The sequence below is a fragment of the Heptranchias perlo genome, chromosome 13 (assembly GCF_035084215.1).
Source record: "Heptranchias perlo isolate sHepPer1 chromosome 13, sHepPer1.hap1, whole genome shotgun sequence".
NCBI lineage: Eukaryota > Metazoa > Chordata > Chondrichthyes > Hexanchiformes > Hexanchidae > Heptranchias > Heptranchias perlo.
Window position 1 is genome coordinate 21,369,177 of NC_090337.1, and position 12,917 is coordinate 21,382,093.

The 12,917-nt window shown below is 40.5% G+C and overlaps 1 protein-coding gene across 4 annotated transcripts in view; it reads left to right on the plus strand.

Moving 5' to 3' along the window:
* Window positions 1-6,888: 6,888 nt before the first annotated feature.
* Window positions 6,889-12,917, plus strand: part of LOC137331368 (disks large homolog 1) — a 371,837-nt gene continuing 365,808 nt past the window's right edge. For all 4 annotated transcript variants that reach the window (XM_067995121.1, XM_067995123.1, XM_067995124.1 and 1 more), the window contains exons 1-2: window positions 6,889-7,947; window positions 8,271-8,402. In XM_067995121.1, the coding sequence (XP_067851222.1) occupies window positions 7,929-7,947; window positions 8,271-8,402 (151 nt within the window). In that variant the 5' untranslated portion in view covers window positions 6,889-7,928. The remainder of the gene's footprint in view (window positions 7,948-8,270; window positions 8,403-12,917) is intronic.

The window sequence follows — 12,917 nt, forward strand, 5'->3', positions numbered from 1 at the left end:
TATGTGTCCACCCCTGGAAAAAAAACTCTCCCCCAAATCACTTAAAACAGCACTTTCAAACACCCAACTGCCTCGCCTTTGGCCTTCCATTCGCTATGATACTTCCTCAGTTTGCTCAACCATTCCCTCAACTCCATCTTTGATGGCCTTGGCCCCAGCAAAACTTTACAAATTCGCCCGGATATGGCCTCCATCTTAAAATCGCACTAGTCCGAGGAGTGCAGACCTGAGCATACCTGACGCACAACTGGTTTAGCCATCCATCACCGGCTGGATCACATTAAATGCTTCAACAAGAAATGCAAGGGAGGTTTCAATTTTTTTTAACTTAACATTTTTATTTTCCATTTTATGTGAAATATGGAGTTTACATTATGAAACAAAGATTAAAGTTAAGATTATAGCAACCATCCTCCTGCAGGTTCATGGGTCTCATTGTTATAGGTGAAAAGCCCATCAGTCGATGTTTTCTAATCCCTTTGGTTTGTAATTGTGCAAAGGAGGGCATTGATTTTGTTGTATATAAGGAACTTTTCATTTTTATGCACAGGGACTTGATTTTTTTGTGTTTGGGGATCTCTAATTTTGTGTGGCGAGGTTCATATTTTTGCATATGGGGCCATGGAATTTTTCTGTACAGTGGGCTTGGATTTTTGTGAATTAGTGCTTGGATCTATGTGTATGGAAATCTTGCATTTTTGTGTGTTGGAGTACATATTTTTGCATGTAGGAGTCTTGCATTCAAAAAGTGCTATTGTGATACTGGTTTCAAATGTTTCTCAACTAAACGTAGAACAGTTTTGTTAGAAAAGGAAATGATTGTATCAGGCATGGTGTTTAATCAGGATTCTGTTTGACCTCAAGCTAATTTGATCACTTGTGGCTCACTCTGTAGTTGTGGCACATGGATCTGATCCTGTGTGCCAATAAGGTTGGACACCCCTGGCCTAAGGTATTGCTGTACCATCGGATAGTGGAGGGGGATTGGTGAACTTTGCCCTCACAGTGAGGTTATTGGTGCTGAGAAATTGAGAATCTTTCCATCTATTGCATCGCTCGTCAGTTTCACAAATTCTCTGGTCAGTTAGAGCATAGGATATAGCTCCCTCTACATTCTCTCACTGAGTGTTATGTACCACACAGAATGGATGGTAAAACTCCTTCTACGTTGATCAACAATGAGCCCTACCCTTTGAAGGGCAGCTATAACTGTACCAATGTGATTGGTGTGATTACCATCCACAGTCATCATTGTGATCTTTCTGTGACTGCCAATTTAGCACCACTTAGTGATTATATTAGAGGCATTCAGACTCCATAGGGTTTGCATGATCCAAGAGTGCTGCAATTTGAAGCCTCGAGTTGTGCAGAGGCTGTTGTTCAATGTTGTTTTAAAATAATAAATTTGTAAGTCTCCATTCAGTGAAAAAAATTTTAACAGTTACATGAAAAGTAGTTAACGGTGGTGTTGCTGGCCCAGGGCTATATGCTGCTTCATTTTATTTTTGACGGGTTGGTGAACATTTTATTTAAAATGCTGGCAATACAGATACTGCTTTAACAGCTCACTACATATGGATTGGTAAGTTTTGTTGAATTGGTTTCTCCAATATATTCTGACTCACGTTAGAACAGAAATTTGTCTGAAAGAAACAAAAAAGCAGGCATACAAATCCTACTTGTTTTTACATTCTTGCTACCTCATGCAGTTTGTATGACCTTCTGTTTAACTTACCCAGATTTATGCAGTGCTTTCACATGACCATTTTGCTTCAAATGGTGCACAGCCAGGAGAGGTTCTGCATTCCACTCGGCACAGGACCTCTCATTAATCTGTTTATGGTCTTAACAGCAGTATTTTATGCAGAACTGCAGCTGCCACATATCATTATCACCAATGCTCCAAGCAACACAATATAACATCATAGCATATAGGTAAATGATACCTAATCTACGCACTGATACTGCATCTAGAATAATGGCCGTATATATCCTGTCCTGCACTAAGTTCCACTTTCCCATCACCTCCATACTTACTGATCTAAACTGCTCCCTACCGCAACCCCCAACACCAACATATTCAATTCAAAATCCTTGCTTTCATCTATAAATCTGTCCGTGGCCTTGCCACGTCCTATCTGCAATCTCCTCCAGTTTCATATCCCTTCCTAAGTGCTTTGTTCCTCTAAGTGGTCTCGTGCGCATCCTCCCGACCCCTTGCCACCATTCGTGGCATAGCATTTGGCTGCCTTAGTCCTACTCTTTGGAATTCCCTCTAAACTTCTCTGCCTCTGCACCTGTCTCCACCTTTAAATACCTTATCAAAACCCAATTCTTCACCCAAATATTCAGTCACCCCTCCATCTCTTTTCTGACCCAGCATCTGTTTTCATTATGCCTATTTGTGAAGCACTTTGAGGCAATTTTTATGTTAAAGAGCTATATAAATGCAAGCTGTTGTTGTAACTTTGCATTAATAGCAAGTCCGACAGATAAAAATCAAATATGAAACAAATACCATTTAGCAGAAAGTGGAAAGACTTGAGTTTTCATCTTACTTTAGTCCCATTACTGCAATACTTTTAATCTTTTTGGAGCACAGTACATTAAACTTGTCATTGTGGACCATATTTTTTTTGCTGTAACAATTTGTTTCCATGTCTCTTGAAATATTTATAAGTTTATGGAATTCAATGCATGAAATGAAAAGTATGTTTCAAACAAAACTCCAGAATGCTGCAATTGTTTTTATAGCACCATGTAATGTTTTTGTTGTTTGTTTTAAATTTTATTTTACTAATAAAAAATGACATTCCACGTAATATAGCATGCAATTATATTTCAAACAACCAGTTAAATTAAAACAATGTATAGTTTTTGTATATTAGGTACATAACAATAGGGGATAGTTGAAAGAACCATGAAAAGCACAGCTATCTCATGAATTTGACCCTGATGGTTACAGGGTGCCAACAGGAAAGTCACAGCTTGTCAAATGCACACTCCAGAGCGGATGCAGCCTTTGTAGTGTAATAAAATTGCTAACAGAGCTGAGTTTTGTAAAGATTCCCACTCTTCTACCAACTTTTCCAGCCATCTCCACTGCTCATTTTTTTCAAGAATGCAGTACGTGATTACCACATAAGTTTGTAACTGAAGAGTTTGAAATACTTGTTAAGTAGTGAAGGGTGAGCAATATCATAATCAATCGTTTGAGACAAAAGCAGAAAATATTAGAAACTTTCAGCAGGTCAATCAGCATCTGGGAAGAGAGCAGACAAGTAAACTTTTCAGGTTTAAACTTTCATCAGAACTGGCTACACCTCAAACATTAATTGTTTTCTCCACAGATGCTGATTGACCTGCTGAGTGTTCTTGCATTTTCAGTTATTGTTTCAGATTACCAGCATTTGCAGTTTTTTGCTTTTTATTTTCAACAGCGTTATTGATTTGGTCATAACACATTTGTCCATCCATCATTCAATTCTGCTTGCATTTATTTAGTTGCTATTTACCTTTTGGTGGCAAGTTAGCCATTATATTTAGTGTGGTATTATCATCAATAAATAAGCAATGTCACTTCTGATAAGATCCACCAGATCACTGACAAGAATGAGAATGATGTGGAGATGCCGGTGATGGACTGGGGTTGACAATTGTAAACAATTTTACAACACCAAGTTATAGTCCAGCAATTTTATTTTAAATTCACAAGCTTTCGGAGGCTACCTCCTTCCTCAGGTGAACGATGTGGAAATGAAATCCTCGAAATGAAATCGCATTTATAATTCACAGAACAATGCTTGGTGATTACAGACAGTTTTTTCAACTGCCCGTTGCCAAGGCAATCAGTGTGCAGACAGACAGGTGTTACCTGCAAGGTCTCAGAATATACAAATCACCAAAAAAAACAACAAACAAAAAAAAACAGAGATAGAGAGGTAGAAACATAGAAAAGACAGCAACTGACCCGTTATATTAAAAACAGATAACATTTGTTCGCTGGTGGGGTAACGTGTAGCGTGACATGAACCTAAGATCCCGGTTGAGGCCATCTATGAAATTGATAGCCAAGTTCCGCACCCATGAGGACGGCCTCAACCGGGATCTTGGGTTCATGTCACGCTACACGTTACCCCACCAGCGAACAAATGTTATCTGTTTTTAATATAACGGGTCAGTTGCTGTCTTTTCTATGTTTCTACCTCTCTATCTCTGTTTTTTTTTGTTTGTTGTTTTTTTTGGTGATTTGTATATTCTGAGACCTTGCAGGTAACACCTGTCTGTCTGCACACTGATTGCCTTGGCAACGGGCAGTTGAAAAAACTGTCTGTAATCACCAAGCATTGTTCTGTGAATTATAAATGCGATTTCATTTCGAGGATTTCATTTCCACATCGTTCACCTGAGGAAGGAGGTAGCCTCCGAAAGCTTGTGAATTTAAAATAAAATTGCTGGACTATAACTTGGTGTTGTAAAATTGTTTACAAGAATGAGAATAGTAGGCTAAGTGTGATTCTCTGGCTCCTTTGTTGGTGTTGGGATCAGAACACAGATGTTTATTTATCTTGATGCTAATTGTATTTCTGTTTGCTGAACAAGTCGTCAATAATCTTGTCTAGCAGCTCACCAGATGTGTTACAAGAAATTTGTTTCCCCTGATGGAAACCTCAAGATGTTTAAAAGAGTGGACTACAGAGTATGGTCAATGACTGTCTTAATATATGATTTGAAAACAGGTTTTCTGGTCTCCATATTATAAAAAGGATATGGAGGCATTGGAGAGGGTGCAAGAAGGATTTACAACAATGATACCAGAACTGAGTGGATATACTTATCAGGAAAGACTAAACAGGCTGGGGCTCTTTTCTCTGTAAAAGAGAAGGCTGAGGGGTGAACTGATGGAGGTCTTAAAGATAATGAAAGGGTTTGATACGTTAGGCATAGAGAAAATGTTTCCACTTGTGGGGGAGTCCAAAACTAGAGGTAATCAATATAAGCTAGTCACTAATAAATCCATGATGTGGAGATGCCGGCGATGGACTGGGGTGGACAAATGTAAGGAGTCTTACAACACCAGGTTATAGTCCAACAATTCTATTTTAAAATTGTTGGACTCTAACCTGGTGTTGTAAGATTCCTTACTAATGAATCCAACAAAGAATTCAGGAGAAACTTCATTACCCAAAGAGTGGAGTACACTACCAAAAGGAGCAGTTGAGGCAAATATGCATAGATGTATTTAAGAGGAAGCTAGATAAACACACGAGAGAGAAAGGAATAGAAGGGTATGCTGACAGGATTAGATGAAAATGGGTGGGAGGAGGCTCCTGTGGAGTATAAACCCTGCATAGACCAGTGGGGCGAATGACCTGTTTCTGCGCCGTAGACTCAATGTAATGCTCACTTACATACATCTATATCATTCAAGGGAACTGCTGTTCCTTTTAAGCCTGCGGCTAGTCGCTCCTTACCACAACTCTCACCAATCCACCAACTCGCCCTCCTTACTAAACAATCACTTACGTTTTTATAATTTGCAATTATCTCATTACTTCGTTTACTAGTATTTTTGTATTGCACGTAGTAAAGGAAAGTATTGTGACAACTCGAAGCTTCTGGGACCTAAAGGCGCCCTCTACTCCCTATCAAATGTGGTTACACGTCCAATATTCAGGGCTTGGCTTAGTCTTTACCTCATATTTTCATTCAGGTTGGAATATATGAGAGACAGGTATTAAATTTTCACGTCTGCCTAACATATTATCGCGAGACTGGCCTCTAATTAGAAAAGATTTGCATACCATTTTACAAAAATCTTGTTAGTGTTTAAATATATAACGGTAACTACCTCCCCTCCTATCGCTCTTCGAACAGGACATTAAAAGTACAAGCTGCAATCGCCGCCATCTGGTCTAAGTTGTTATGAACCTGGCTCTCTCTCTCTCTCTCTCGCCCCGTTCCGTCATTTCCAGCTGTCAGGAGATTGATTTTCAAACCCGACCAGACTGCAGCAGGAGGGGGAAAGAGTCTCATTACAATCCACAGGGACAGAGGCAGTTACCGCCAGGTGGCCACGGCTCCAGGTGCTTGATACACGTAGAGGAGTAACGCAAGCTCACCGCGAACAGTCACCGCAGCGAAAAAAAAAACTAACTCAGCTTACTTCGTGATTTATTAACACATGAACGTGTTGTAAACAAAGTCACAGACTTAAAAGGACGATATTCACCAAGTGAACGAACGGATCATCGACCTTTACGCAGTGCAGTGCGCATTTCCAATGAACTATTTGTTTTTACGTTGCTGTGATTTATTGAAAATTTCAGTTGTTTGTAAAGACTTTTTAAAAAGTGAAGGAAATACATTTTAAAGAAATATTTGGAAAACAGCTTTCCTTCTTTTACACTTTGGACTTATGCACATCGATTGAAAGTCTTTCCAAAAATTATTTCACACCATTCGTTTCTTTCGCTCTCAGGTTACAGTCCTTCACATAAACATTTTTTGTTGTTGTTGACATTAAAAAAAAATCAATTGAAATCATCGTAAATCATTTTTACGATGGGGGGGGGAAAACTGCTTCCAACTTTAAATTCCCTTTTCGAAAAGTTCACAAATAAAATATAGGAGATATTTATCGTTGCTTATAACCGGGAAAATAATGGTGAGAAAAGTTTGTTTTAAAAGTATTAATGGAAAGCGTTTCCCAATTTGTTCCTGTGGGTTATTTTAAAGGAAGAGATTAAGATGGGACTGAGTGTGTGCCGCACTCCTGGGGCTGACAGAATCACCACGTCCTTCCTTTAAACTTCACCCCCCTCTCCTTCCCAGCTCACTCCTGATTGGCAGCGGCAGGTCACGTGGTCCATATTCCCAGTCCCGGCGGCCATCTTGGTGGAAAGTTTGGAATTTCTCAGTCAGTCAGTCACCGGGAGGAGGAGGAGTGCTGAGCGCCAAAGTTTTTGTTGAGCGAAAGGACCGGGGCCGAGGAACGGGCCTGAGGCGGTTAAAGGAGGCCGTTTGCGGGGTCCCGGCTGCGGCGGAAATAATCGGTGCGAGCGTTTGGGGTTGAGAGGGGCGTCGGCGCTGTGTCAACCCCCCCCCCCCTCCCCTCCACGAGAGAGAGCCGTTACAGCTTGAACCCCCTGAGAAGAGAGATACCCGCCTCGGGGCTGGAAAGGGGAATCGACCGCTCCTAGGGTACTGAGCTGAGAGACTTGTGGCAAAGATCCCCTCGTCGCCCCATCCCATCCTATCCCTCCCTGAGGAGGAGAGAGAAAGGGACCCCCTCCCCTGAAAGGAAGCAACTGGTAGTGAGTCAACCTGAGTTAAGAGGAGCAGAAACTGGGACAGTCACCTTCCGTGGGTGGGGTGGGGTGGGGGGGAAGAGAAAGAAAGAAAGAAAACAAACAGAATACTCTCCTGGAGTCACCTTGAGAGCGAAAGTAGGACAGTCACTAATAGGGAAGATAAAAAGGAGAACCTGACTGATCATATAACCTGACTGATCATATAACCTGACTCAGGATATTCTGGGATAAGGAAAGAAGGCTGCTCTTCAAGCAATTTTCAGATTTAAAAAAAAATCAGGGATGAGGACCTGAAGCAAGATCTTACTAAGCAAGTCAGTCCACTTGGGAGAAGGATAATCTAATCTTAAAAAGAAACCAAAAAATCCTTTAACCAGCCTAGCCCAAGCTCGTTTTTAAGGTAAAGAAATTGACAGTGAAACTGACTAAAGTGTAACCTTACACAACCCCTCTGGGGGAAAAGGAGGAATCCTGCTTTCCGACAGACTTAGAACTTTTTAGAGCACTGAAGAAAGGAAACTGCCCTCAACTTCGAGGATAATTTAAGAACTAAAACTTAAGGGAATTGCCAACTGTGAACTTTAATCTGTAGGGGGCAAAACGCGCAGCAAGAGGATGCCACTTCGAAAGCAAGGTGAGTTTCAACATGTTAACTTTCTTTGAACTTGATGTGTTCAGCTTTATTTAACCCTTAAATGATACTGTATATATTGCACTTTATAGATTTCAATAATTAGAAAGTGTTTTTGTTTAAAGTGCAGTAACCTGTTTTGTATTTAATACCACTAAAATTAACTTTAAAACGATCAGCGTTAGTGAAGGAAAACGTCCTACGAAGTGGTAAACGCTGGATAAAGTTGAGCTACTTTAGAGCTGCATCATTTGATGGGTGCTGTATAAACGGGTCATCAATGACTGTTAAGTGTGTGACTGCCGTTGTCTCTCTTCACTCCTCAGATGCTCAGCGAGCTCTGAAGCTCCTAGAGAACTACCGCGCCAAGCTCGGCAAGACCGAGGACCGCCAGCTCCGTGCGTCCATCGAGAGAGTAATCAGTATATTCCGGAGCAATCTCTTTCAAGCGTTAATAGGTACGTGTGTAAACCTCTCTGTACCAAGACTTCACTTCGTCACCTGCATTAGTTTGGGGATTAGTGGCACGACCAGTCGACATGAGGTAGATACATTGAAACATCCACACATTGTTCTGAACACAAGTATTTTGAAAAAAATATTTTTGAATAAAGTAGTTGACGTTTTAACGACTCGGGCATCCCGTGGCTTCTGTCATCCAGTAGCATGTCATTCCCTATGAACTGACAATCTGTTGTTTAACGATTCTGCTTATGAACTGTGGAGAGGTGACAATCGTGAATAGTCAAACTATTCCTAATATGCAAATATTAAGTGACGGTATCGAGCAAGTTCAATGCATTTTTAACCCTTGCACTAAAATGAGTTTACCAACAGAGGAAAGCATTTCAGATGAACCTTACCGTTGAATCATAATATTGTAGGCTGTTTGAAGTTTACGGATGTTAGTGGTGTGGTAGGTGTTTGCCTCTAGGAGAAGTTAGGCTTTTTCTGTGCCCGTGAACAGGAAGCTTTATGGAGTGAGGGGCGTGACTTATGGCCGTAAACAGGCTTGGCTATGGGTGGCTTTTCTGCAGTTCAGGAATTGAGTTGGACACGTGTTGAGATGGTGCTGAAGGAGGTCGTATGGTATCACGACCATCTGAAATTTTAAGGAAAGCGTTATAATTTAATTTAAACCTGACCCATAATAACTACCTTTTAAAAGTTGAATTAAGGATTGAGTGTTGCAGTAAATTTCTTCGGAATGCCACTTCAGGCTTTCCTAATTTCTAAACTCACTGATGTCCCAATTTAATTGCTAACCCACACTCTGGGTAGAGTACAGTGCAATTGATTAAAAACCTTTTTCATAAAGTTTGAACATATTGAAAGATAGTGAGGAAGAGAAAAAAATGACTATATTGCAAAAAGTGTGCTAATTTCTTTTGTCTTCAGTTGTAACGTTACATTGGATATAATACATGTTTACCTTTTTACTTTGGATAAATTGAAATGAAAATAATCTGTACAAATTGAGATCACGCTGTATGGCTGTTAGCGCCGATTGCATTGATCTGAGGTGCATCTTACTGCTTTTCTTTGTTTTTGGGAGTATATTTAAAGGGCCAAAGGGTGACACCCAGTGCCTCCGGCCAAAAATAAATTTTGCAAGTGCTTGCCCCAGGAGAAGGTCACTACTAATACAAATGGCCCTGATAAACTAAAATTGCATTGTGGCATTAAATTAGAATCTGCTTGTCACCATTAATTATGCAACTTGTATCCAACGGTGGTTACCAGTCACAGAAGGCTTCATAAGTACCAGTGGATACCATGTGATCTCTCTCCTAAGTCACCGGAGTGCACACTTGACCGTGAAGGAGAGGTAAGCAGTCGAAGCAACATTCCTGGTGAATTGTATACATCCAGGGCCTGTGGATGAACATCTTAGCCAGGCCCAGGAGCAGACCCACCAGGAGATCCTCCGATCTGCTCGCTCCCCCAAATATGCACCTGGTGATTGGCGATAAACAGGATGAGGAGACGGAGGAAAGAAATAAAATAATGGATGGATGTTGCTTGGATTAAGAAAGGGATGGAAATGGTGTACTTTGTCATTGTTGGGCCCGCTTTTGTTCCTGTGATTTAGATGTTTGGATTTGGGCATAGTATTGAAATTTGCTGACTACACAAAGTGACTGGATTGGCAAATGTCAAAAGGGGTTGTAAAAGGTTACAGGAGGACATAGGCAGGTTAGCGGAATGGACAGACAGGTGGCAAAAGCAATTTCCGAGTTTATAGTTTTATAGTATGATACAGCACAGAAGGAGGCCATTCGGCCCATTGTGCCTGTGCTGGCTCTTTGAAAGAGTTATCCAGTGAGTCTCTTTCCCCATAGCCTTGGAATTTTTTCCCCTTTTTTGAAAGTTTGTTACGAAATCTGCTTCCACCACCCTTTCAGGCAGTGCATTCCAGATCACAATGTTTTGCGTAAGATGTTTCCTCATGTCGCCCCTGGTTCTTTTACCAATCGCCTCTTTAAATCTGTGTCCTCTGGTTACCAACCCTTCTGCCACTGGCAACTGTTTATCTTTATTTATTCTATCAAAATCCTTCATGATTTTGAACATCTCTATGAAATCTTCTCTGCCCTAAGGAGAACAACCCACATTTAATGTGGAGAAGTGTAATGCACTTTGGGAAGAAAAACAAAGAATGAGATTGTAAACTCACTGAAAAGACCCGGTATGATAGGGACGATCAGTGATGCCCAAGGTTGCTAATGCATTTAAGTTCAAGTGCATGCATAAAAAAGTCAATATAATTTTGGGTGTTATATTTGGGTGTAGATTATTAGGGCCAAATAAGAACATAAGAAATAGGAGCAGGAGTAGGCCAATCGGCCCCTCGAGTCTGCTCCGCCATTCAATAAGATCATGGCTGATCTGATCCTAACCTCAAATCTAAATTCATGTCCAATTTCCTGCCCGCTCCCCGTAACCCCTAATTCCCTTTACTTCTAGGAAACTGTCTATTTCTGTTTTAAATTTATTTAATGATGTAGCTTCCACAGCTTCCTGGGGCAGCAAATTCCACAGACCTACTACCCTCTGAGTGAAGAAGTTTCTCCTCATCTCGGTTTTGAAAGGGAAGCCCCTTATTCTAAGATTATGCCCCCTAGTTCTAGTTTCACCCATCCTTGGGAACATCCTTACCGCATCCACCCGATCAAGCCCCTTCACAATCTTATATGTTTCAATAAGATCGCCTCTCATTCTTCTGAACTCCAATGAGTAGAGTTCCAATCGACTCAACCTCTCCTCATATGTCCGCCCCCTCATCCCCGGGATTAACCGAGTGAAATAGTTATGATAAATTTCTACAAGGCACTGCTTAGGCCCAGAGTACTGTACACAGTTTTGGACACTTCCACTGTAGGTAGCACAATAAAGCCATTGTGATTATACAGTGTAGAATCGCAAGAATGATGCATGGGACAGGGAACTATAGATACAAGGAGAGACTTGAGATCCTGGGATTTTTTCTACTGGAGCAGAGAAGGCTAAGAAGAAATTTTAAGTTTTTTAAAAAATTCTGAAGAGTTTTGATAAGCTGAATATGTAAAGACTATTTCCACTAATTAGGGAGTCAGTGATGAGGGGTCATCTGTTTAATATCGTCACAAAATGAGAGGAGATGTTGAGAGAAGTTTCTTTATGCACAAAATTGTTAGAGAATGGAACGCCACTGAGAATAGTTGATGCAGAGACCTTTTTATCTTTTTTAAGGGAAGACTTAGATAAGCACTTAGAATAGAGGATACAGGGGTATGAGGGGAAAGCAGGAATGTTTTGCTTCGAATTGTTCTAGTAAAGAGACATGATGGGCTGAATGGCATTCTCTGTGCTGTAAAGTTCTTTGCTAACCAATAGTATGTTAACATTTCCTATTTCTGAATATTTGCCCAATTAGTGTTTCTTTAAAAATGGTTTTCTTCTGCTGAACCATTGAATTAATTTCAAAAAGCCTTAAATGATTTTGCTTAGAACTTTGATTTGTGGATATTTTGATCTGGAAAGTGCTTTGGCAATCTAAAGAATTAACACTGATTTGGGATGGGTGGAGCAACACTTCCGAATTATCCCTTGAGTGCCCTTTAAAAGTGACTTGAAGGTGCTAATGTGATTTTCTGCACTACTGGGAACTCAGATTAAAATTCCTGCATTAACTGAAACTTTGCCTTCCTCCAGCTGTAAGTAACTGACTGGCCAGTATGTTGTGTGCCTAAAGGAAGCTGGGGTAACTAGCTTAGTGATGGGAGAGAAAACTGGCAGAGTTTTCCTCTGGGTTAGATCTTGGCATCCCTTATTAGCTGACCATGGTATGTCATTCAGGAAAGTAGTGGAGATAACCATTAAATCTTTCAACCAAAGTCCAGGTGTAAACCCTTAGCGATTAGAAAAAAAAATTGCATACAAAAGTGACTCATTCCTTGGCATTGTTCCAACAGACTGGTATTATACGTAGAAATGACATTTAAGTTCCACTCCAACAAGCCAAATATAAACGTAGTGGTTGATGTTTTCTCCAAATACACAGTGGAATAAAAAAAATCACCAACTAAACTTGGTGCAGATTGGATGGTTCTATAAAGTTGGAGTGGAGTCAGGATAGGAAATAGTGGAGTAGGCAGAGAGAGTTTTCTGGTGCGCTTGTGTGGCAACAGTTGTCATGCCCATGAAAAGACTGCGTTGAGTTCATAATCTATTGACTTGAACTTTCTGCATTTTCGGCAGAGTCGACAGAAGTTGAATTTTGATCATTGAATAATTCCAAATAACTTGTCTGTTAGCTAGTGTGATTGATGCTAGCATCCTTTTTAGCTTAAGTTTATTTACATTCTTCAAACTTGAAATTGGTTGTGGGTTTTGTAGATCTTCGGATCTTCAGCATAGAATTGGTACCATCAACGCTATCAGGGCAGTTGATGTCCCTCCCAGATTTGTCACCACTGCAGAACTACACACAA